A 25,822-nucleotide genomic window follows, 5' to 3' on the forward strand; every position below is an offset into this window, starting at 1 on the left:
TCTGTGTGTGGTATCATGTCACCTCCAAATAGTGACAGTTTGACTTTTTTCTTGCCATTTTGGATATCTTCTCTTCTTTTTCTTGTTTGATTGCTTTACCAAGGATTTTAAATACTATGTTGAATAAAAGTGGCAAGAGTGAACATCCTTGTCTTGTTCCTGATCTTAGAGGAAAAGCTCTCAGTTTTTACAGTGAGTATGATATTATTAGGTGTGGGGTTTTCGTATATGGCCTTTATTAAACCCACTTTGTTTAATTTTTATTATGAATGTATATTGAACGTTGTCATAAGCCTTTTCTGCATCTATTGAGATGATCATATGGTTTTTATCTTTGATTTTGTTAATGTGGTGTATCACATTGATTTGTGAATATTGAACCATCCCTACATCCCCAGGATAAATCCCACTTGATTGTGGTCAATGATCCTTTTAATGTATTGTTGAATACAGTTTGCTAAAATTTTGTTGAGGTGTTTTGCATTTGTGTTCATCAGGAATATTGGCCTGTAGTTTTCTTTTTTTGTAGTGTCTTTGGTTTTGGTATCAGAGTAATTTTGGCCTTGTTGAATGTATTTGTAAGTTTTCCCTCCTCTTCTATTTTTTGGAATAGTCTGAGGAGAACAGGTATTAACTCTTCTTTAAGTGTTTGGTAGAGTTCTATGAATCCATCTGGTTCTTTGTTTTTGGGGAATTTTTTCCCCAATTTCGTTACTAGTAATTGGTCTGTTCTGATTTTCTGTTTTTTTCCTTATTCACTTTGGAATATCATATATTTCTAGAATTTATCCATTTCTTCTAGGTTATCCAATTTGTTGGCATATAATTTTTATTTTTTATTTTTTAACGTTTATTTAATATTGAGAGAGACAGAGAGACAGAGCATGAGCATGGGAGGGGCAGGGAGAGAGGGAGACACAGAATCGGAAGCAGGCTCCAGGCTCTGAGCTGTCAGCACAGAGCCCGATGTAGGGCTCAAAGTTGTGAACCGTGAGATAATGACCTGAGCTGAAATTGGACACTTAACCAACTAAGCCACCCAGGCACCCCTGATATGTTAATTTTTATGTGTTGTGGCATGGATCCCCTCGGGTCATCTTGTTTAGAACCCTCTGTGCTTCCTGAAACCATGATGTCTATTTCCTTCTCCAGGTTGGGGAAGTTTTCAGCTGTTATTTCTCAAATAACAGGGACAGAAAACTGTCCCTTTCTCTCTTTTCCTTCTGGAACCTATATAATGTAAATGATTGCTTGATTTTGTCCAAGAGATCCCATAGCTTATCCTCAATTTTAAAAATTTCAGTTTTCTTTTTGTTGTTCAGCCTGGGTGCTGTTACCCTTCCTTCCAGATCACTGAGTTTTTCTTCATTGTCTAATCTGTTTATTCCCTCTAGTGTATTTTTCATTTTTGTTTTTGTATTTTTCAACCCAGATTAGTTCTGTTTTATATTTTCTTTTTTGTTGTTGTTGTTTTTAATTTTTTTAGATATTTATTTATTTATTTATTTATTTTTATTTTTATTTTTTTTAAATTTTTTTTATCAACGTTTTTTATTTATTTTTTTGGGGACAGAGAGAGACAGACAGAGCATGAACGGGGGAGGGGCAGAGAGAGGGAGACACAGAATCGGAAACAGGCTCCAGGCTCTGAGCCATCAGCCCAGAGCCTGACGCGGGGCTCGAACTCACGGACCGCGAGATCGTGACCTGGCTGAAGTCGGACGCTTAACCGACTGCGCCACCCAGGCGCCCCTAGATATTTATTTTTGAGAGAGAGAGAGACAGAGTGGGAGCTGGGGAGGAATAGAGAGAGAGGGAGACACAAATCTGAAGCAGTCTCCAGACGGCTATGAGCCATCAGCATAGAGCCTGACGTGGGGCTCAAACTCACGAACTGCGAGTTCACAACCTGAGCTGAAGTCGGACTCTTAACGGACTAAGCCGCCCAGGTGCCCCAGTTCAGTTTTATATTTTCTGTCTTTGTTGAAATTGTCACTAAGTTCATCCACTTTGCTCTCCAGTCCAGTGAGCATCTTTATGACCCTTACTTTCAGTTCTTTATCAGGTGGATTGGTTGTCTCTATTTCATTTAGTTCTTTTTCTGAGGTTTTGTCTTGTTCTTGTTTGGAGCATATTCTTCTGTCTCCTCATTGTGCTTGACTTTCTTTTTTTCTATGAATTAGGCAAAACAGCTCCTCTCCTAAACTTGAAGGAATGATTTTGTGTATGGTCATGCATGGCACCTCTTTTTTAGTGCACATGATCATTTCTCTTCACTCACAACCCAGAGATAATAATGACTAAAAATTGGTGAATTTTGTTTGTGTGTGTATAAGAATTGGGATTGTATTCAGTTTTGCATTCTGCGTAGCTCTCTTAATGTTATGTGTTTTTCCCTGTATCATTCAGTGGTATTCTTTGTAAGCTAATGTAGTAATTCTGTATTTTATCACATACTATAATTTATTTAACCACACTTCTATCCTTGCTGTCTAGATACTTTCCAATTTTATTATATTAGACTGTATTGAACCTTCATATAAAGACTATAATTTTCCTCCCCACAAAGATTATCATATTTATCTGCCAAAATGACTTTGTAGGAAGGCTGTAATGTTCAACATTCTTTGAAAGGAAACTTTTATAAATGGTATAAATTTGAAGTTATCTCTTGTAATTTAATTGAGCAGAGTATGCGCAGAGGAAAAATAAAATTTTGTAAACATTCATACATTTCTGAAGTTGATGGATTCAGAAATGCTAGTAGCAGCATCCTATAGACCCTAGGCAATCTATTTTTTTTTTTTTTTTAATAACTTGAAGGTGTATTAGTTTACCAGGGCTGCCATACCCAAATAATAAATTTGGGATGTCTTAAAGACCAGAAATGTGTTTTCTCTCACAATTCTGGCAGCTAGAAGGCTGAAATCAAGGTGTCAACAAGGTTAGTTTCTTCTGGGGACTCCTCTCTTTTTGGCTTATAGATGGCCATCTTTTTATAATCATATGGTCTTCCCTCTGTGCACGTGTCTGTATCCAGGTTTTCTCCTTTTACAAAGGCATCAGTCATTATTGGATGAAGAGCACCCTAGTAATATCATTTTAATTGAATTACCTTTATTTAAAGATGCTATTTCCAAATAGAGTCACTTCTGAGGTACCAGGGATTAGGACTTAAACATTTGAATTTGGGGGCAGGGGGAAATAACTCAGCCTACAACAAAAAGTAAATTAATTTTTAAAATTAAAGCTTGTGAATCATGTTTTAAAGGTAGAAGAAACCTGTGAGTCCTGTAATCCCAATGACTCATTTATTAAATAACTTTTAAGGTAAGTGGCTTGCTCAAGAACAGAAGTAATAGCAGAGTTTTGACTAGAACACAGGTTTTCTGATCATTATTTTTTATTTTTAATTAGAATAATGGAGAGTTAATGTTCTAAAATTAAGATGGCTTTGTAGGATTTAAAAGTACACTCATAATTGATCACATTCTTGAGTGCACTTGATTTAGCCTGTTGGCTTGGCACTTGGACATTGTCCCTCTTGAAATTTATAAGTCTAATTTCTTCCTGTTCTCAAGGCCTTGACATTTTCTTCTCATAAATTCATGTTTTTACTATCCCTTTTCCTCATATGTTTTAGTTAAGGGTGGAGGCTTCATTCATTTGAATAGGTATTTTTCCCAGTTTTGAAGATAATTACTTTTTCAGCTTTCATGGTGTAATATGAGTTGTTATAGCCTTAAATAAAACCCACAACTAACAACATAAAATCATCTCCTCTCCCCCCTCTTCCCTAATCTAACTGTGGCTTACTAGGTAAATTCTTTCACTTCACATTTATATCCCAGTGAGCCTTGCAGTTCTTAACCTTCATTTTTTTCTTGTTGTAAGCTAGTTGGATGGTGTCCAGAGTTTTTGCTCATGTGATCCTCTGAAATATTGTTTCAGTGCTTTTGTGGATTTAAGCCTCATTTGCCCTCCAACCTTTAGTTATGTGTTCAGATCACCAGAATGCCATTCTGAATTTTGGAAATTATTTCGTTGGCTCTGCAGAGATATGTGGTATATTACCAGCCGTGGATACTGATATCTGAGATGTATTTCCTTCTATCAATTCCACTATTTCTTAAATCGCAAAGGAAAAATCCCTCTATTATCAAAGATAAACACGCCTAATACTAGTTAAAGTGGGAAGGACAGATTTTAATCAGTAAGATGCTATTGCAGTAAGGAAGAAGGTTCAGTTTAATCCGAACTCCTTTTTGTACAGAAGTAACTGGGCATTTCAAATGGAGAATGAGGGAGTAGAGAGGTGGGTGGAAGCTAAGTAGAGTCAGAGAAGTGAAAAATTATGAAGTGTTGATTGGTGTAAATGTGATTAGGCCAGTTTTCTCTACTAGTTAGAATTCTGTTCTCCCACTTGGACTGAGAGTCCTAGGCCCTGTCCTTCCTGATGATTACATTTCATAAGCGTGGCTTTCAGGTCTTTAACAAAGACACTCCTGAGTTATAGGAGATGACATATACAGTTGACCTTTGAACAACACAGATTTGGATGCTGTTTTCTCTTCCTTATGATTTTCTTAGTAATATTTTTCTTTCTTCCTAGCTTACTTTACAGTAAGAATACAGTATATAATACATATATCATTTTAAATATGTATTAGCTGACTGTTTCTGTTATCAGTAAGGCTTCTGGTTATCAGTAGGCTATTAATAGTTAAATTTGGGGAGAGTCAAAAATTCTAGGTGGATTTTCAACCGCACTGGGAGTCAGCACCCTTAAACCCTGCTTTGTTCAAAGGTCAACCTACATCTCAAAGAGACAGAGGAAGGATTTACCATTGTAAATTGTCTACAGGTGTACTGGAACAAACAGTAAATTCTTTAAGCAGCCCTGAGCTTTCTCAGGCAGACACTTTAAGTGGGGCCATGGTCATTCCTGAGTTGTTAGAACCAACATAGTGTGTATTCAAGTTTTTTTAATTTGCAGAAGAGGTGGTGGATGAGATCATTTGTGCTGTTTGGAGTTTTTATAGGCCAGAGTTGAGCCCTACTTGAGAAGATGGCTCAGAGGAACTTGACTAGAGTTGGTTTAAGGAAAGAATCTTTGTGCACCATGGGTGAAAAGTATATACATCAGAGTGTATATAGACTCTTTGTATAGAGTCTTTGTTTTGTATTTCAATTTTGAGACTGACAGAGCTACTTTAAACACCCAAAAGAGGAGTGAGATGGCTGCTACTCAAACACTGGGGACCACACTGAGTTTTTTTATGGTATTAGTAGAACTAAGAACTTTGCTTTTGTTGAGGAAAGCATTTAGAAATCCATTAAGTTCACTTTAAATTGAATTATGTCACAAATGTTTTACAATAATCAAATAATTTGAAAATTATTTCCTTATATCAAATGGTAGGGAAACACAGTAGAGAAATGTGCCACTTATGATAGAGGACAGAGCATAAGTCAAATATAATATTAGTTAAAAATTTGCTTTAGTCATATATACTTAGCTAATACTAATTTGTTTAGTTTACTAAGTCTCAAGTTCTCTTCTTTAAAACTCCCTTAGTATCAGTGCAGACTAAGATATATTAAAGTAAGGTTTTGAACAAATAGTATTCTCATACCTAGTGATATAACCATATTTATGTTCTTCTAGAAAGATTTTTATGATTGAAATTACTAGGTGAGAGGGAATGAGCAGTTTGAAGCCTCCAGCTATGCATAGCTGTCTCACTTGCCTTCCTGAAATATTATGCTAATTTGTACACACAACAAAGTATATGAGAGTGCCCATTTGGAAATATTTGCCATACTAATAGATTTAAAAAATGAATGCTATTCTTATCAAAGCTTTCTTTAATAATTGAAAAACTCACATATTTATTGATCATCCATATTTTATCATTTGTGTCTGATTATCTTATAATCTGTACATTTTTTATTGGTTGTTCCTTTTTTTCTCACTGATTTATAAGAGCTCTTTTTTCTGCTAATAATTTGCCACTTTTTTATTCTTGGTTTTGACTTACAGACATTTAATATTTTTTCTGTCATTAAAGTTTTTCCAACTTCCATTTTTTTGTGTGTGTTCAGAATATTTTCTATACTCTATTATTTCCATTATTTTCTTCTTATACTTTCATTATGTAATTTTTTATTTCTTTTGTAAATTTTGAAATTAATTTTGTTACACCATAGGAGATGGGAACTTTGTGAGTTATTGCACATTGACTCATAGTGTGATATAATGGAAGGACTTGGGATTTAGAACACCTGGTTATTCTTGGGACTGTTACAACTTGTAACCTAATACACTCATTTTGTTTCTAAAATTCTGTTGTAAACATACATAGCTGTATGTTGGCCATCCTCCAGAATGGTCCCAAGCATTCTTACCTTCTGGTGTTTGCACCTTGTGTGGTCCTTCCCACATTGAATCAGAGATGGTCTGTGACAGAATATCGTAGAAATAATGGTACAGGACCTCAAAGACTTGGTCCTAAAAGACGTTTCAGCTTTTGCTCTTGTCTCTTGGATTATATACTCACAAGTCACTAAGGTGAAGACTGAAGAAGCCCTATAAAAAACGTAAATGGAGAGGAACTGAGGCCTCTTCTCAGCTCTCGGCACCAGCTTGTTAGCTATGCATATGAATCATTATTTAAGGGGATTTTCTAGTGCCTCCCAAATTTCTATCCCATAGGAACTGAGCAGTAATAAACGGTTATCGTTATTTTAAGTGACTAAACTTTAGGATAATTTGTGGCTTTTTTTAATCTTTATTTTTGAGAGAGAAAGAGAGAGAGTATGCATGCTGGGAGGGGCAGAGACAGGGAGATAAAATCCTAAGCGGGCTCCAGGCTCTGAGCTGTCAGCAGAGAGCCCAACGTGGGGCTCGAACCCATGAACGAACTGTGAGATCATGACCTGAGCCAAAGTTGGACGCTTAACTGACTGAGCCACCCAGGCACCTCAGGATAATTTGTTTCTTAGCAATAGATAATACAGTGTGCAAGCAATTTTTTTAATGTTTTATTTATTTTCTTGAGAGAGAGAGAGACAGAGTACGAGTGGTAGAGGGGCAGAGAGAGATGGAGACACAGAATCTGAGGCAGGTTCCAGGCTCTGAGCTGTCAGCACAGAGCCTGACACAGGGCTTGAACTCAAGAACCACGAAATCATGACCTGAGCCGAAGTCAGACACTTAACTGAGCCACCTAGGTGCCCGGCAATTTTTTTAAATGGCTTCAATTTGACTCTTGAGTTAAATCTAAATATGTGAAACACCTTAAAAAACAAGATTTTTGAAGATCTTTATTTTCTGTAGAGATAGAGTGTATTTTTTCAACAAACCTGTGATGGATAAATTATGTAGTTATATTATCTAGCTTCTCAGAGACTCCGATTGTTCTGTTGCCCTATTAAAACTAAGAAAGAATGTCTAGGATGGAAGAAAAATCAGATTCTGCCTTCTAAGTTTCCTGAGGACAGTCCTATCATAATAATTTAAACATTTATTAAGTACCTACCTTTTTTCAGATACTGAGGATACATGACTAAATTAGATGTACACAATTTCGGCTCTTTTGGAGACTGCAGTTTTAGGTTGGGGAGGTGAGTCCCACCCCTCACCTGCACCCCCCAAAAAAATTCTGGTGATAAGTCTGTTAAAAGAAATAAGTGGAATAAGTAGGTAGGTTTACTTTAGGCTGGTCAAGGTTTATCCTGCTTTCTCAGTATAATATCTGGCACACATTAGGCATTTACATGTTGAATAAATGAATATGTCTGAGTTGGTTTGTTTATATGTTAACATAATACTCTCATCCCCCCTGCCAACATACATATATGTACATGTAGATGGAAATATTATTATTCCCAGTTTTATGACTCAGATGTTATATCCCAATTTTCCATGTTCGGAATTGTGAAAGACTAGATGCTGTAAACAGCTTCCTGCTGCATAGTTATGTCCCTGATAGAACAAATTTTTGTGGCATTAATGATCTTTGCAAAGAGGCAAAGTGATCTTCAAGGCCTCCCTTCTTCCAAATAAAGAAAGAAAAAGCAAAATCTTACAAATTGGAGTTAGAATAGTAGATGATGCTGATAGCAGTTTTCAAGGTACTAAGCTTTTGGCTCACAGCAAGATAGGGGAGCTGTGGTTGGATTCCTGTAGTCTAGACTCTTTGGGGTGCCCTCGAATCACTACCAGCATTAGAAACAGACCTGACTGTACTAACGCCCAAAGACTACCCTTGGTCTAATATCAGAGAATGAACTCACCATCAAAGATTATAAATTATAAGAAGCCATCATAAGCAGAGGTTGATAAATGTGTTCTGTAAATGGCCAGATAGTAAATATTCAAGCTTTGCAGTCTCTATTGTGTACCTATTCAGTTCTTCCATTGTAGTGGGAAAGCAGCTATAGAAGATCTATAAATGAATGAGCATGACCGTTGAAATAAAACTATTTACAAAAACAGGTAACAGGCCAGATTTGGCCTGCAACCAGTTTGCTAACCCCTACAATGGAAGGTGGAGTAAAGGAGGTATTTTAAGAGATAATGGCTGTTTGAATACTGATGAAAAATAAATTCTTAGGTCCATAATCTCCCTAGTAAGATGATAAAGAGAAAGTCATGTTTTCATCAAGTGAAATGCATGACACCAAAGTCAAAAAAAGCAGCTGTAGAGAAAAACAGATCATTTGAATGGAAATTATGAATTAGAATTACAGAATTAACAGTAATAGAAGATAGTAGAAAAATATCTTCAAAGAGTTGAGAGATTATCATCAATATAAAATAGTATGCTCAACAAATCTTTTGAAGATGAGAATCCAGGCATTTACAGATTAAAAAATGAGAGCATTTACCATCGAGAGACCTACATTAAAGGGATTTTGAGAGGTTATTTTTAAGAATCTACTCAAGCTAATGTTAGGAACAAGAGCTAAATCTCCACATTGCATAGTTTCAATGGAGAGTAATGACAAAAATGAAATAGAATGGTAGTCAGTATAGTTTTCTTCAGCTACAGATTGTTAGAATCTAGGTAAAGCTGAAATTCATGCTTTTGTAGGTTTTCCCCCCTATACTGTTGTTTTCCTCCTAGTCTCTAATTGTTTTAATTAATATTTTTGTGATGTGGGGTGAGGTTTATAGTGGTATAATTCTATAAGATCTTTTATTATATAGTTCTTAAATTTTCTGCAAAGAATTTCTGTTGTGATTATAGTGGTCTCAGGTATTTTTTTTGTCTTTTCTGTACTTGGATAATTGGTTATGCTTATGCTGGACATTTGATAAATGGGGAAAAAACACCCAAATTCATTAAATGTAGAGAAGACCAAAATCAAGGATGTGATCTAAGAAGAAATATGTTCCATGGTTTCAAAAGCTGCAGAAAGCCAGTGACAATCAGACTGAAGAATTTGGATAATAAAGGGATCACTAAAAACTTAATATACTTCTCTGGGATAGCTGTTGAAGCAAAATGACCTCAAGCTTAAATAAGAACTAAATATCCTAATAACAGGAAGGAAACATTTGGTCTCCTATGAAAAAGAAAAAACTATTGTCATAGTACTTACTATTTATTGAGTACTCAACATGTGTCAAGCATAGTGTTAAGAACTTTCTGGGTGATTTTTGCATTTGGGCCTTATGATAATCCCTTCTAGTTTGATGCCTTCATTATCTCCGTTTTGTAATGACAGGAACTGAGGCTGTATATAGTTTGACTACTTAAAGTACAGCAGTAAGTTCCAGAGCTGGAATTAGTAACCAGACCACCTGACTCCCATGCAGAAATTATGCCTTAACCACAAACGTTGTGGGCTGAAGAGCAAGTTTAGGTAGTTGTGATTATTATCTGTGTTTATTTATATGTTCTCTGTGCTTTTTACTGTGCAAAGGAGCAATTAAAGATGATATTGAAAGCATGTGGTGAGGGGCAAAGAGTTTTTCAACTTGGTGTGATAGGGATTGAGTCTGGTGTAGTATAGAAAGATCTACTGATATAAGTGCAAACAGTTCTTTCCGCTTGTAGCTGTGAAGTACTGAGCTAGAGTAATTCTTGATAGGTAGTTTTGATTTCTAGCACATAATTTTGTATGTGGCAAAAGCTTTTAAATTAGAATTTTTTTTTTCCTAGTGGAAAGAGTGAAAGAACAATTAAAACTTTCTTTGGAAAATAAGAACGGCATAGTGCAAACTGGTGAATTAACAGTTGTGCTGGATGGATTGGCGATTGAGCAAGAAAATCTAACAAACTGCAACTCATCTCCAACCAGTAAGCCAACTTTATGTGTTTTTAAAGTTTGAAGGGGGAAAAAAAAACCTGAAAGAAGTATATAAAAACCTGCTTTATTTCTTTCTTGTTTAGTAGAAATACAGCAAAATGGTGATGCCTTACATGAAAATGGAGACCCTTCAACAAGACCAACCTCCAGGTAGAATATTTTATTTTAGTATTTGTGGCAAGGTAATGTAACATTTCCCATATATGAAGTTTTACATTTTAACCTTAGAGTTTGCCATAGAATTTAAAAGCTTGTATCTGTACATATCATTTGTTTAAATTCTTTTAAAAGTAGTTTTTAAAGAGATAAACTACATTGAGATATAATACACATACCAAAAGGGTTACCTTCTATATATTGCAGTAGATTTGGGTATAACAATCACGACTATCTAATTTCAGAAATTCTCATCACTCAAAAAGAGACTGGGGGCACCTAGGTGTCTCAGTCAGTTAAGTGTCCCAACTCTCGATTTTGGCTCAGGTCATGATCTCACGGTTGGTGGGACAGAGACTGCCTTGGGTTCTGCACTGACAGCTCAGGGCCTGCTTGGGATTCTCTTGTCTTCTCTCTCTGCCCCTCCCCTGCTTGTGTGCACGTCCTTTCTCTCGCTCTCTTTCAGAATGAATAAACATTTAAAAAAGCGTGGTGGGGGGGCGGGGGTGGAAACCTGGGTGGCTCAGTCCGTTAAGGGTTAGACTCTTGGTTTCAGCTAAGGTCATGATCTCATGCTTGGTAGGTTCAAGCTCCACATTAGGCTCTGTGCTGAGCCTGCTTGGGATTCCCTCCCTTCCTTCCTTCCTCCTCCTCCTCCTCCTCCTCCTCCTCCTCCTCCTCCTCCTCCTCCTCCTCCTCCTCCTCCTCCTTCTCTCTCTCTCTCTCTGCCTCTCCCATGCATGTGTGCATTCTCTCTCTCTCACTCTCTCTCTCAAAAATAAATAAACATTAAAAGAGAGAGAGAGAGAGAGACTCTGTAGCCATGAGCAGTCTCTCCCCATTCCTCTCTCCCAGCTCCTGGCAGCCCTAACTTACTTTTTGTCCAGTGGCTTGGCCTGTTCTGGCCTTTTCTTAGAAATGGACATATATGTCACTTTCTATTACTGGCTGTTTTTACTTAGCATGAGATTCATTCATGTTGTAGCGTGTGTCATTAATTCATTCTTTTCTTTGTCACCTTCTATTACTGGCCGTTTTTACCTAGCATGAGATTCATTCGTGTTGTAGCATGTGTCAGTACATCATTCTTTTTTATTGGAAATGGCTTCTTAAAATCTGTATTTAGGCATATTATATCAGTAAATAGATAGGTGCAGATAATGTGGGAAAATTGGCATCTTTTTGCTATCTGAATTGGCAGCTTCCAGTAGATCACTAGAAGGTACATGCTCCACAGATTGTAGTCTTTCCTCAGAAATCATCCTGCCATCTCAGAAATTCCCTTTGCTTACAGTTTGATGACCATAAAAGCTTTCTCTTTGGAATAGTTTAAATTAGAATAAAAACATATAATAGACTGGTTATAATGAATCCTTCAAAATATAAAAATACATTGCCATAAAAGTGACTTGTTAATGTCTGAAAAATATGCTGGTATATGACAAAGTGTGACCTCTATTAATATATAAAATTACTAACATCATTACTCCTAAATTGTTATTAAATGATTCTCATAGAGCACAGATAAGTATATTTTCTGAATATGTATTTGGCTTAAATAAATCTATTTAGTTTCCATAGGAAAAAACTAAGAGCTAAAAGGGTACAACACTAGGTAGATTAAAATATTTTGTCTGTGTGTATCTAAAATATGTATCTGTTTTTATAATCTTTGTAATACAATCTTAGATGGGTAAAGAAGATTGAGTCATGACCAATCTGAAAACTAATTTATTGCATAGTAAGACATTTTGAATGAAAGATTAGATCTATAGCACCAGGAGAACTTCACATGAATTCTTCTACTTAGACTCTTGGATCACTGATTTCTTCCTGAGTGGCTGGGGAGGGCTGTGCAATCAGAAGAATCACTTGGGAACTTCCTTTCCTTGTCCAAACTTCCTGAAGACATCTCATTCCAAATACACAGGTAACAAAGGAAAGGAGAGTTTCATTCATTCATTCATCATCAGATACTTATTGAGTGCCTGTTTGGTGCTCGACACTAGTCCAAGCACTAAGAATACTGGCCCTGTTCCTGTGAAATTTCATTCTGGTGGGATAAAGGTAAAGAGTAAGTAAGTGAAGAAATGAATTAGCTAATTGGAAATAGTATTAAGAACTGTGAAGTCATTGAAATAGGACAAGGTGACAGGAATGAAAGGGAGTCTGTTTTAAAGAGAGATGTTGGGGGAATTACCTCTGAAAAAGTGTCATTTGAGCTACAATTAAAAAGCCAAAAATGTACTATCCATGCAGAGTTCTGACAGGAGAGCATTATTCTAGGCAGAGGACATAGCAAGTGCAAAGACCGTGAGTTTATTTTTAGTTAATTCATGCTCTACAAATTCTTCCAACTCGAGAATATAATATTTATCCTTTTTTTTTGGATAATCCTATAGTCATTATAATATTACTGCTTGCGTATGATAATTTGTAATAAACAGGAAGGCTTTACAGCATGTTTTCATGTTCAGTAAAATTGATATATGGTATATATATCAAGGTAAGAAAGGAGGAACTTGGAGACAAAGATAGCTAGACACAATCTGATTGATATATTTTTAGAAACATTAGGCTGTTTTGTGGAGAGTAGATATTTGGAAAAACTCTCCTGTTTATTTACATGATATCACCCAACTTCCTATCCATTGCCAATAAGGTTTAAAATATTTGATTTTGTAGTTGTAGATTTATTTATTTATTTGCAGCTCATGTATTTGCTATAAATTCTTCTAACTGTGATATAATATTTAGCTTTTCTGATTATCATGTCCTCATTATTTTAGTACCTAGTACACTGTAATTTGTAATCAATATTTGAAGACCTTTTCAGCTTATTTTCCAGTGTTTAATAAAATTACAATAAGTTGGCAATCCCTATCAAAATAACACCAGCATTCTTCACAGAGCTGTAACAAATAATCCTAAAATTTGTGGAACCAGAAAAGACCCTGAATAGCGAAAGCAGTCTTGAAAGAGAAAACCAAAGCTGGAGGCATCACAATCCCGGACTTCAAGATGTATTACAAAGCTGTTATCATCAAGACAGTATGGTACTGGCACAAGAACAGACACTCAGATCAATGGAACAGAATAGAGAACCCAGAAATGGACCCACAGACTTATGGCCAACTAATCTTTGGCAAAGCAGGAAAGAATATCCAATGGAATAAAGACAGTCTCTTCAGCAAGTGGTGCTGGGAAAACTGGACAGCGACATGCAGAGAAATGAACCTGGACCACTTTCTTACACCATACACAAAAAAAAACTCAGAATGGATGAAAGACCTAAACGTAAGACAGGAAGCCATCAAAATCCTCGACGAGAAAGCAGGCATAAACCTCTTTGACCTAGGCCGTAGCAACTTCTTACTCAACACATCTCCGGAGGCAAGGGAAACAAAAGCAAAAATGAACTATTGGGACCTCATCAAAATAAAAAGCTTCTGCACAGCAAAGGAAACAAATAGCAAAACTAAAAGGTAACCAACGGAATGGGAGAAGATGTTTGCAAACAACATACAAGATAAGGGGTTGGTAACCAAAATCTATAAAGAACTTAACAAACTCAACACCCAAAAAACAAATAATCCAGTGAAGAAATGGGCAAAAGACATGAATAGACACTTTTCCAAAGAAGACATCCAGATGGCCATCTGACACATGAAAAAATGCTCAATGTCACTCATCATCAGGGAAATATAAATAAAAACCGCCATGAGATACCACCTCACACCTGTCAGAATGGCTAACATTAACAACTCAGACAACAACCGATGTTGGCAAGGATGTGGAGAAAGAGGATCTCTTTTGCACTGCTGGTGGGAATGCAAACTGGTGCAGCCATTCTGGAAAACAGGATGGAGTTTCCTCAACAAATTAAAAATAGAACTACCCTATGACCCAGCAATTGCACTACTAGGTATTTATCCAAGGGATACAGGTGTGCTGTTTTGAAGGGGCACATGTACCCCAATGTTTATAGCAGCACTATCAACGATGGCCAAAGTATGGAAAGAGCCCATATGTCCATTGACAGACGAATGGATAAAGAAGATGTGGTCTATATATATATACAATGCAGTATTACCCAGCAATCAAAAAGAATGAAATCTGGCCATTTGCAACTACGTGGATGGAACCTAGAGGGTATTATGCTAAGCAAAATTAATCAGTCCGAGAAAAACAAGTATCTTTTGACTTCACTCACATGAGGACTTTAAGATACAAAACGGATGACCATAAGGAAAGGGAAGCAAAAATAATATAAAAACAGGGAGGAGGACAAAACATGAGACTCTTAAATTTACAGAACAAACAGAGGGTTACTGGAGGGGTTGTGGGTGGGGGGGTGGGCTAAATGGGTAAGGGGCATTAAGGAATCTACTCCTGAAATCGTTGTTGCACTATATACTAACTAACTTGGAAGTAAGTTAAAAAATAAATTATTTAAAAAATTATAATGGTTGGAATTGATTTTTAAAAGTTCCTTGAGCTTTTTGAAAATGCTTTTTAGAAATGCTTTTTAAAGAGCACTTTAAAGATTATTCTTAGATTAAATATTTAAATACATATACACACACACATTTTGTTGTTGTTGTTACATTTATTTATTTTTGAGAGAGAAGCAGAGATAAAGGGAGACAGAGAATGAGAGGGGGAGGGTCAGAGAAAGAGAGAGATATCAGAATTCAAAGCAGGCGCCAGGCACAGAGCCTGACACGGGGCTCAAGCTCATGAACCATGAGATCATGACCTGAGCCAAAGTTGGACGCTTAACTGACTGAGCCACCCAGGAGCCCCTTAGACTTAAATATTTAAAAGGTACAACTTGATCATTACTTTGAGGGACTGAAATTATTTTGATTTAATATATTTATATATCTGAGTATATATATAGTTATCTGCTAGTGTGGATACACTTAGAACTGAAAGTAATTTAAACTTTAATGTAGTAAAAGCATGCTATATCTTGTGTTCATTACTCTTTCTACCTATCACTTTGCTTGAGTACTAAGAATTTGGTAAATCTTTCTTATGACAATTCTGATGGAAAGTCACTTAATTGCACTTATTGAAGTAAAGCATCTTTTTTTTCTTTTTTTTAAGGTTGGTTGTTGAAGGTACCAGTGGAATAGATAATCATACACCTACAAGCACTCTAGTTCAAAACTCATGCTGTTCATATGTAGTTAATGGAGACAACACACCTTCATCTCCGTCTCAGGTTGCTGCCAGACCCAAAAATACACCAGCTCCAAAACCACTCACATCTGAGCCTGCCAATGACACTGGTAAGTATGGTGATTTATGACTCATTGTTTAAATGGAAACTAAATTAAACTTTATGCCTACACTTCTCTTACTGTACTATCTTTCTTAATCTTCAGTTCTGCGATAGGAATCTAAAGATCTAAATAACTGAAATCTTTCCTAATGTTTTGAATTTTTCTAGATTATTTAGGAGGATATTCCAAATATATATTTAGTTTAGAAATAACAATACATTTCATTGGGGATCCTGGGCAACTCAGTTAGTTAAGCATCTGAATTTGGCTCAGGTCATGATCTCGCGGTCCATGAGTTTGAGCCCCACATCGGGCTCTGTGATGACAGCTCGGAGCCTGGAGCCTATTTCAGATTCTGTGTCTCCCTATCTCTATGCCCCTTTCCCCACTCACAGTCTGTCTGTCTGTCTGTCTGTCTCTCTCTCTCTCTCTCAAAAATAAATAAACATTAAAAAAATTAAAAAAAAATAACAATACATTTCACTAAGCATGTACTTATAGATTCTTAGGCTTTATGCCACATGCAAAAAAAGTTCATTATATAATATTTCTAAAAGAACTTTTGTGAGTTTATTAATTTGTTAGTAATAAGTGGTTTCTCTTGGGGGTGGAGAGAGGAAGGGAGTGGGGGGCAGAGACAGAGGGAGAGAGGGAGAGAGGGAGGGAGGGAGAGAGGGAGAGAGAGAGACAGAATGAGAAAGGGAGAATGAATCCCAAGCAGGCTCCACACTGTGAGCGCAGACCCTGATGCAGGGCTCAAGCTCATGAACCATGAGATCATGACCTGAGCCAAAATCAAGAATCAGACACCTAACTGACTGAGCAACCCAGGTGCCCCAATAAATGGTTTCTTTAACCTGTCTTCAGTACACAAATAATTTATTTCTTTGTATTACAAGTTGTTAGAAAAATGTAGTTTGAGCTGAGAGAGCTCTCAAAGTTCTAGATTTTTCAGGAGTATTATTCCATTACAGAAGGAATGCCTATGGAAGATTTTTTTCTATAATCCTGTATTCCAATGGACTCAGCTGTAAAAATTCATAAGTAATTTTCTTGTTTCATCTTTATATATTCTTTTAGATGAATCTCTTCAAACTCAAACATCTTAAGGTTGATTATGTTTGGGAGCTAGAGTTGTAATACTGGTCTTTTATTTCCAGAGTCTATATTTTTTCCTGTGTTTTGTGTATCTATGGGAAAGTATTCAAAAGTAGAAAAAAGTAAAGAATCAATTCAGGAATTGAATGAAAATACATGGGATTATAGATAAGACAACTGTATATTTATACCCAGGATTGGAGGGAGACTTACTCTGCTCTATCTTGAGAGTTTTTATAAACGTAGGAATTGACCTCTGAATGTTTTTGTTTTTTGTTTTTTTTTAATTTTTGTCTATTTTTGAAAGAGAGAGAGAGACAGACAGACAGTGTGAGCACTGGAGGGGCAGAGAGAGAATTGAAGTAGGCTCCAGGCTCCGAGCTGTCAGCACAGCACCCGATGCAGGGTCCAAACTCACAAACTATGAGATAGGACCTGTGCTGAAGTCAGACACTTGCTGATTGAGCCACCCAGGTGCCCCTCTGAATTTTTTTGTTTAATATAATTTCTTGTCAAATTGGTTTCCATACAACACCCAGTGCTCATCCCAACAAGTGCCCTCCTCCTTGCCATCACCCGCTTTCCCCTCTCCCCTACCCCCCATCTATCCTTAGTTTGTTCTCCGTCCTTAAGAGTCTCTTATGGTTTGCCTCCCTCCTCTCTGTTACTTTTTCTTCCCCCCCTCCCCTTCCTCTCCCCCATGGTCTTCTGTTAAGTTTCTCAAGATCCACATGAGTGAAAACATATGGTATCTGTCTTTCTCTGACTGACCTATTTCACTTAGCATAAATCTTCCAATTCCATACATGTTGCTGCAAATGGCCAGATTTCATTCTGTCTCATTGCCAAGTAGTATACCATTGTATATATAAACCACATCTTCTTTATCCAATCGTCAGTTGATGGACATTTAGGCTCTTTCCATAATTTGGCTATTGTTGAGAGTGCTGCTATAAACATTGGGGTACAAGTGCCCTTATGCATCAGCACTCCTGTATCCCTTGGGTAAATTCCTAGCAGTGTTATTGCTGGGTCTTAGGGTAGATCTATTTTTAATTTTTTGAGGAACCTCCACAGTTTTCCAGAGTGGCTGCACCATTTTGCATTCCCACCAGCAGTGCAAAAGGGTTCCCGTTTCTCCACATCCTTGCCAGCATCTATAGTCTCCTGATTTGTTCATTTTAGCCACTCTGACTGGCATGAGGTGATATCTGAGGGTGGTTTTGATTTGTATTTCCCTAATGAGGAGTGACGTTGAGCATCTTTTCATGTGCCTGTTGGTCATCTGGATGTCTTCTTTAGAGAAGTGTCTATTCATGTCTTCTGCCCATTTCTTCACTGGATTATTTGTTTTTCGGGTGTGGAGTTTGGTGAGTTCTTTGTAGATTTTGGATACTAGCCCTTTGTCCAATATGTCATTTGCAAATATCTTTTCCCATTCCGTTGGTTGCCTTTTAGTTTTGTTCATTGTTTCCTTTGCAGTGCAGAAGCTTTTTATCTTGAGGAGGTCCCAGTACTTCATTTTTGCTTTTAATTCCCTTGCCTTTGGAGATGTGTCAAGTAAGAAATTGCTGCGGCTGAGATTAAAGAGGTTTTTTTTTTTCTGCTTTCTCCTCTAGGGTTTTGATGATTTCCTATCTCACATTCAGGTCCTTCATCCATTTTGAGCTTATTTTTGTGTATGGTATAAGAAAGTGGTCTAGTTTCATTCTTCTGCATGTTGCTGTCCAGTTCTCCCAGCACCATTTGTTAAAGAGACTGTCTTTTTTCCACTGGATACTCTTTCCTGCTTTGTCAAAGGTTAGTTGGCCATACATTTGTGGGTCCAGTTCTGCGGTCTCTATTCTATTTCATTGGTCTATGTGTCTGTTTCTGTGCCAGTACCATATTGTCCTGATGATTACAGCTTTGTAGTAGAGGCTAAAGTCTGGGATTGTCATGCCTCCCACTTTGGTTTTCTTCTTCAATATTACTTTGGCTATTCGGGGTCTTTTATGGTTCCATACAAATTTTAGGATTATTTGTTCTAGCTTTGAGAAGAATGCTGGTGCAATTTTGATTGGGATTGTGTTGAATGTGTAGATTGCTTTGGTAGTATTGACATTTTAACAATATTCTTCCAATCCATGAGCATGGAATGTTTTTCCATTTCTTTGTATCTTCTTCAGTTTCCTTCATAAGCTTTCTATAGTTTTCAGCATACAGATCTTTTACATGTTTGGTTAGGTTTATTCCTAGGTATTTTATGGTTCTGTTGCAATTGAGAATGGTATCAGTTTATTTGTCTTTCTGTTGCTTCATTATTGGTGTATAAAAATGCAACTGATTTTTGTACATTAATTTTGTACCCTGCAACTTGCTGAATTTATGTATCTGTTCTGTCAGACTTTTGGTGGAATCTGTCAGGTTTTCCATGTAGGGTATCATGTCATCTGCAAAAAGTGAAAGTTTGACTTCATCTTTGCCAGTTTTGATGCCTTTTATTTCATTTTGTTGTCTGATTGCTGACACTAGGACTTCCAATACTATGTTAAACAACAGTGGTGAGAGTGGACATCCCTGTCGTGTTCTTGCTCTCAGGGGGAGAGCTCTCAGTTTTTCCCCATGATATTAGCTGTGGGCTTTTCCTAAATGGCTTCTATGATGTTTAAGCATGCTCCTTCTATCCTGACTTTCTTGAGGGTTTTCATTAAGAAAGGGTGCTGCATTTTGTCAAATGCTTTTTCTGCATCTATTGACAGGACCAGACCATATGGTTCTTATTGTTTATTTTATTAACGTGATGTATCACATTGATTTGTAAATATTGAACCAGCCCTACAGCCCAAGAATGAATCCCACTTGATCATGGTGAATAATACTTTTTATATGCTGTTGAATTCAATTCGCTAGTATCTTGTTGAGATTTTTTTGCATCCATATTCATCAGGGATATTGGCCTGTAGTTCTCTTTTTTTGCTAGGTCTCTGTCTGATTTTGGAATCAAACTAACGCTGGCTTCATAGAATGAGTCTGGAAGTTTTCCTTCCCTTGTATTTTTTTTGGAACAGCTTGAGAAGGATAGGTATTAACTCTGCTTTAAATGTCTGGTAGAATTCGCCAGGGAAGCCATGTGGTCCAGGACTCTTATTTGTTGGGAGATTTTTGATAACTGATTCAATTTCTTCTCTAGTTAGGGTCTGTTAGTTTTGGTAGTGTGTGGGTGGTAGGAATTTGTCCATTTCTTCCATGTTGTCCAGTGTGTTGGCATATAATTTTTCATAATATTACCTGATAATTACTGGTATTTATGAGGGATTGGTTGTAATAATTCCATTTTCATTTGTGATTTTATCTATTTGGGTCCTCTCTCTTTTCTTTTGAGAAGCATTACTAGACGTTTATCAATTTTGTTTATTTTTTCAAAAAACCAACTCTTGGTTTCATTGATCTGCTCTACTGTTTTTTTAGATTCTATATTGTTTATTTCTGCTCTGATCTTTATTATTTCTCTTCTTCTGCTGGGTTTGGGGTATCTTGCTGTTCTGCTTCTATTTCCTTTAGGTGTACTGTTAGATTTTGTATTTGGGATTTTTCTTGTTTCTTGAGATAGGCCTGGATTGCAGTGTATTTTCCTCTTAGGATTGCCTTTGCTGCATCCTAGAGGGTTTGGATTGTTGTGTTTTCATTTTCATTTGTTTCCATGTATTTTAATTTCTTCTCTAATTGCCTCATTGACCTGTTCATTCTTTTGTAAGATGTTCTTTAACTTCCATGCTTTTGGAGGTTTTCCAGACTTTTTCATGTGGTTGTTCTCAAGTTTCATAGCATTGTGATCTAAAAGTGTGCATGGTATGATCTCAATTCTTTTATATTTATTGAGGGCTGTTTTGTGATCCAGTATATGATTTATCTTGGAGAATGTTCCATGTGCACTTGAGAAGAAAGTATGTTCTTCTGCTTTGGGATGTAGAGTTCTAATTATGTGTGTCAGGTCCATCTGGTCCAACGTATCTTTCAGGATCTTTGTTTCTTTACTGGTTCTGTGTCTAGATGATCTGTCCATTGTTGTAAGTGGAGTATTAAGGTCCCCTGCAATTACCACATTCTTATCAATAAGATGCTTATGTTTGTGATTAATTGTTTTAAATATATGGGTGCTTCGAATTCGGTGCATAGACATTTATAATTGTTAGCTCTTCCTGATGAATAGACTATTATATAATGCCCTTCTTCATCTCTTATTACAGCCTTTTATTTAAAGTCTAGTTTGTCTCATATAAGTATGGCTACTCCAGCTTTCTTTTGACTTCAGTAGCATGATAGATAGTTCTCCATCCCCTCACTTTCAATCTGAAAGTGTCCTCAGGTCTAAAATGAGTCTCTTGTAGACAGCAAATAGATGGGTCTTGTTTTTTTAATCCATTCTGATACTTTATGTGTTTCGATTGGAGCTTTTAGTACATTTACATTAATGTTATTATTGAAAGGTGTGGGTTTAGAGTCATTGTGTTATCTGTAGGTTTCATGCGTGTAGTGATGTCTCTGGTACTTTGTGGTCCTTGCAACATTTCACTCACAGAATCCCCCTTAGGATCTGTTGTAGTGCTGGTTTAGTGTGATGAATTCCTTCAGCTTTTGTTTGGGAAAACTTTTATCTCTCCTTCTATTCTGAATGACAGGCTTGCTGCATACTTTTCCTGTTCATCACATTGAAGATTTCCTGCCATTCCTTTCTGGCCTGCCAAGTTTCAGTAGATATGTCTGCTACTACCCTTATGCTTCTACCTTTGTATGTTAAGGCCCATTTATTCCTAGCTGCTTTCTGAATTCTCTCTTTATGCTTGTATTTTGCCAGTTTCACTATGATATGTCATGCAGAAGATCAATTCAAGTTACATCTGAAGGGAGTTCTCTGTGCCTCTTGGATTTCAGTGTCTGTTTCCTTCCCCGGATTGGGGAAGTTCTCAGCTATGATTTGTTCAAGTACACCTTCAGCCCCTTTCTGTCTCTCTTCTTCATCTGGAATTCCTATGATACGTATATTGTTCCATTTGATTGCATCACTTAGTTCTCTAGTTTTCACCTCTTGATCCTGTATTTTTTTCTCTCTTTTTCTCAGCTTCCTCTTTTTCCATAATTTTATCTTCTAATTCACTTATTCTCCTCTCTGCCTTTTCAATCCGCACTGTGACTGCCTCCATTTTATTTACACTTCATTTATAGCATTTTTTAATTCATCATGACTATTTTTTAGTTCCTTGATCTCTGCAGTACTAGATTCTCTGCTGTCTTCTATGCCTTTTTCAAGCCCAGCAATTAATCTTATGACTATTATTTTAAGTTATTGTTCAGTTATATTGCTTATATCTGTTTTGATTAATTCTTTGGTTGTCACTTCTTCCTGGAATTTCTTTTGAGGGGAATTCTTTCATTTCATCATTTTGGCTAGTTTTCTGTTCCTTATGAATTTTAAAAGCTCGTTATGCGCTTGGCACCTGCGAGCACTGCTATATTAAAGGGGGGGTCACACACTGTCCAGGGCCTGGCCCTTCAGGAAGTGTTTTTTTGGAGAGTGTTACTTGCTCTCTGTTGTTGTGACTTTGGTTATTTTATTTCTCTACTGCTAGTGATGTTTTGGACCCTCTACGAGGTGTGCTTTGATTTGTTCCTTGAAGTAGTCCTGTAAAGGAAAACAAACAGGAAACAAAGACACATAAACACACATACAGATAAAACAAACAGACAAAAAAAACCCACACACAAACAAACATACAAACAAAAACAATCCAAAAGCAAAAAAACAGAATCACCAGCTACAAGTAAAGAACAAGGTAGAGGCAGTGCTGATGGAGGAGCACATGCAAAGAGAGAAATGACAGGGGCGGGGACAAAGAGAAAATAAACATTGACCGGGCAGAGAGACTAAATGACTTAATCCAGAGAGAGAGAAAGGAAAATAAAGAAGGAGGTCACGGGGGTGGGGGGACAAAGATAAAGTTACCCAGGCAGAGAAAGTATATGGCTTGATTATTCCAGAGAGAAAGGAAAGTACAGAAGGAGATGTAGAACATGTATCAAGGGAATGCATTAAATATGTCTGCTTCAACAAACCAACAACCAGAGCAACCAGCCTAGAGGAGGGAAGAGATAGGAAGGGAGAATATATCTAAATAAGAATTGTCCTGGAATTAAAGAATTGTCCTGGAATTAATCCAGGCTATGCAGCATCACTGGTCTGGATTATGGAGCCCTCTGGTTGCACAGCATGTATCTGGCTCCAGCAGATAAGCTGTTACCTGCACGGAGGGGCGTGGTTTGGTGTAGGCTGGTCTCACCTCCACTATCTGTCCCACCCCGGACTGATCCCTGAGGTCCTGCCTTGGTGGTGATGGTGGGAGGGAATGGTAATCCCCCAGTCTCTTCCCTGTGACCCAGTGGACTCCATTCCAGTTGTCCTCACTGTGCCACAGGCACAGACTGGGCGGTCCTTCTCGCTCCCCCAACTCCCCTGGCCCAGTGCTTGGCTAGGGTTCAAAGACCCGCTCCAGGTGCTCTGGCACTGAGGAAGTGCCTCTCTGTGCAGCTTGATATGTGGTCCTGCCTGGCTTTGCCTGTGCTGCCGGACTTCAGGGAGGACTGCCTTTTCCTGCTGTGGACTGCGCTGCTGACCTCGCTGAGGTGCATGGGGGTGGTATACGCAGGCAGCAGACAGGCTTTATTCTCTCCCAGCACACTCCAGGGAGGGGGCCGGTTTCTCCTTCTGCAGACTGCACCCTCAACCTAGCCACTGAGCCCCAGGGGGTGGAGGACGCAGGCAGGCTTTGTTCTGTCACACAGCCCTCCAGGGAGGGGTCCACTTTCTCCTGTGGACTGTGCCCCTGATCTACCACCGAACCCGGGGCTGGCTCCCCTCCTCCCCAGGTGCGTGAACAGGGAGATGGCCCCAGTCTGAAGAAAGCCCCACAGTTAGAGATAGGATCCCTCTCAGTCCCAGTCCTGGGACAAGAGACTGTATCTCTTGTCCAGATACAGTCAGTCCTACACTTCCCCAGCCATGCTTTCTCTTCTCTTCGTCTCTCAACAGAAGGGGATCTCTCCCCTCCGTGCCTACTCTGTGGGTTTTATTTCCCCCAGTTCACAATCACCCACCTGTCCTTTCTCAAGTTTCTTCCTGGTAGATTTCAGCCTCTTTTCCTCCCGGACTCTTGAGGTTTAAAGTCCTTTGGCTTCAGCACTTCTTTGTTTGAGAGACGCGGGAAGTATGGATCCCCCTACTTCTCTACCATGTTGGCCCATGAATCTGAATGGGTTTTTAAATTTTAATTTATTAATGCCTTTTTTTTTTTTAAGATGGACTTAAAGATCCTGAGTGGTCACAATAAGTAGAACTCTTTGGTCATTAATTTAAGGTGGCTGGAAAATGAAGAGAAGAGAAATACATATAACAAGAGTGACATTAGTGAGGCAAATGCATTTATTTTCTGATTTCTGATCTGCTTTGTAGTAGGAACATTTGTCTCAGAGTTATTAGCAAAGCAGAAAAGGAAACATCACCTTACTTTATTTGGAACTGTGTCTAAATTAAGAACAGACCAGTTAAAACAGCTACTGTTTCTGATATTCTATCTTTTATGGATTGTATGAAAAAAACCACATAGTGTGAGCAACATCCTCAATAATTCTAGGAGAGTAAATGTAATAGTGAGTTTCAGAGAACTGTGACTTATGTTATCTATCCTAAATTAAATATTACGATTTTTAAAAATAGTCTGAGTACCTATAGAAAGGACCAATAATTTATTTTTTTAAGGTTTATTTATTTATTTTGAGAGAGAGAGAGAGAATGACCAGGGAAGGGCAGAAAGAGAGGGGGACAGAGGATGTGAAGCAGATTCCATTCCGATAGTGGAGAGCGTGATGCGTGGCCCAAACACAAAAACCACGAGATCGTGACCTGAGCTGAAGTTGGATGCTTAACTGACTGAACCACCCAGGCACCTCAGTAATTTATTTTTTAAAAATGTAATCACATAGAGGTACTTGGGAGGCTCAGTTGGCCTGACATGACTCTTGATTTCCCCTCTCCCTGGCTTGTGTGTGCTCACTCTCTCTTAAAAAAAAAAAAAAAAAAAAAAATTCAAAAAATACATATCAACACATAGAAAAGTGGTTTATCTGAACCAGAGTTTTTCACAATGAAGCTTAAATCTAGTGCTTTTTGGTCATGAATTTTTAAGTTATTAAGTAATTATCCATACCAAAAAATTTCAAGGAAAACCTAATTCATAAATTTGCATTATATTTTAATTTTTTTTTAACATTTATTTTTGAGAGAGAGAGACAGAGCACAAGCAGTGGATGGGCAGAGAGTGAGGGTGACAGAATCCAAAGCAGGCTCCAGGCTCCAGGCTCCAGGCTCCAGGCTCCAAGCTGCCAACACAGAGCCTGACGTGGGGCTTGAACTCACGAGCTGTGAGATGGTGACCTGAGCCGAAGTCAGATGCTCAACTGAGCCACCTGGGTGCCCCAAAATTTGCATTTTAAACAATATAACTTCCTTAACAACACTCCAAAGAAGTTGTGAAAAATAAAAATAACACTGTTATATAACAGGATTGATTTGTTATATGGGATTATCATTACATTCAGAATGTAGTTCCAGTTCCATCATTTCTGAAACTAATTAGATAAAAGGCCAATTATTTGTAAAGTTCAGTCCTGATTCATGAAAAGAATAAGAAGGATGAATGATCATTTCAGAAAGGCTTATACCGCCATTCTATCTCATTCTTGTCATCATCCTCCATTTAAAATCTATGGAATTTGGTGAGTTAACTCTTCTTCCTAAAATATTTAGCTGTTTGAGTAGATTGGTGAAAGTGTCCATTGACCACTGGTTAGTTGCATGTTTTAATGTTTGGGTATATTCAGATGCTGGTACAAAAGGGAGGAAGACTTACGGAGGCTTTTCAGAA

The 25,822-nt window shown here is 37.6% G+C and overlaps 1 protein-coding gene across 8 annotated transcripts in view; it reads left to right on the forward strand.

Moving 5' to 3' along the window:
• The window catches only part of WWP1 (WW domain containing E3 ubiquitin protein ligase 1), a 134,975-nt gene that overhangs the window by 50,111 nt on the left and 59,042 nt on the right, over positions 1 to 25,822 (forward strand). For 6 of the 8 annotated variants that reach the window (XM_042923123.1, XM_042923119.1, XM_042923118.1 and 3 more), the window contains 3 exons: positions 10,173 to 10,310; positions 10,404 to 10,470; positions 15,589 to 15,773. In XM_042923123.1, coding sequence (XP_042779057.1) covers positions 10,173 to 10,310; positions 10,404 to 10,470; positions 15,589 to 15,773 — 390 coding nt within the window. Of the gene's footprint in view, positions 1 to 10,172; positions 10,311 to 10,403; positions 10,471 to 15,588; positions 15,774 to 16,788; positions 16,812 to 25,822 lie in introns of those variants that run through there. The other 2 variants (XM_042923124.1, XM_042923126.1) reach the window with 2 other exon arrangements.

This window comes from Panthera leo, chromosome F2 (assembly GCF_018350215.1).
Source record: "Panthera leo isolate Ple1 chromosome F2, P.leo_Ple1_pat1.1, whole genome shotgun sequence".
Classification (NCBI taxonomy): Eukaryota; Metazoa; Chordata; class Mammalia; order Carnivora; family Felidae; genus Panthera; species Panthera leo.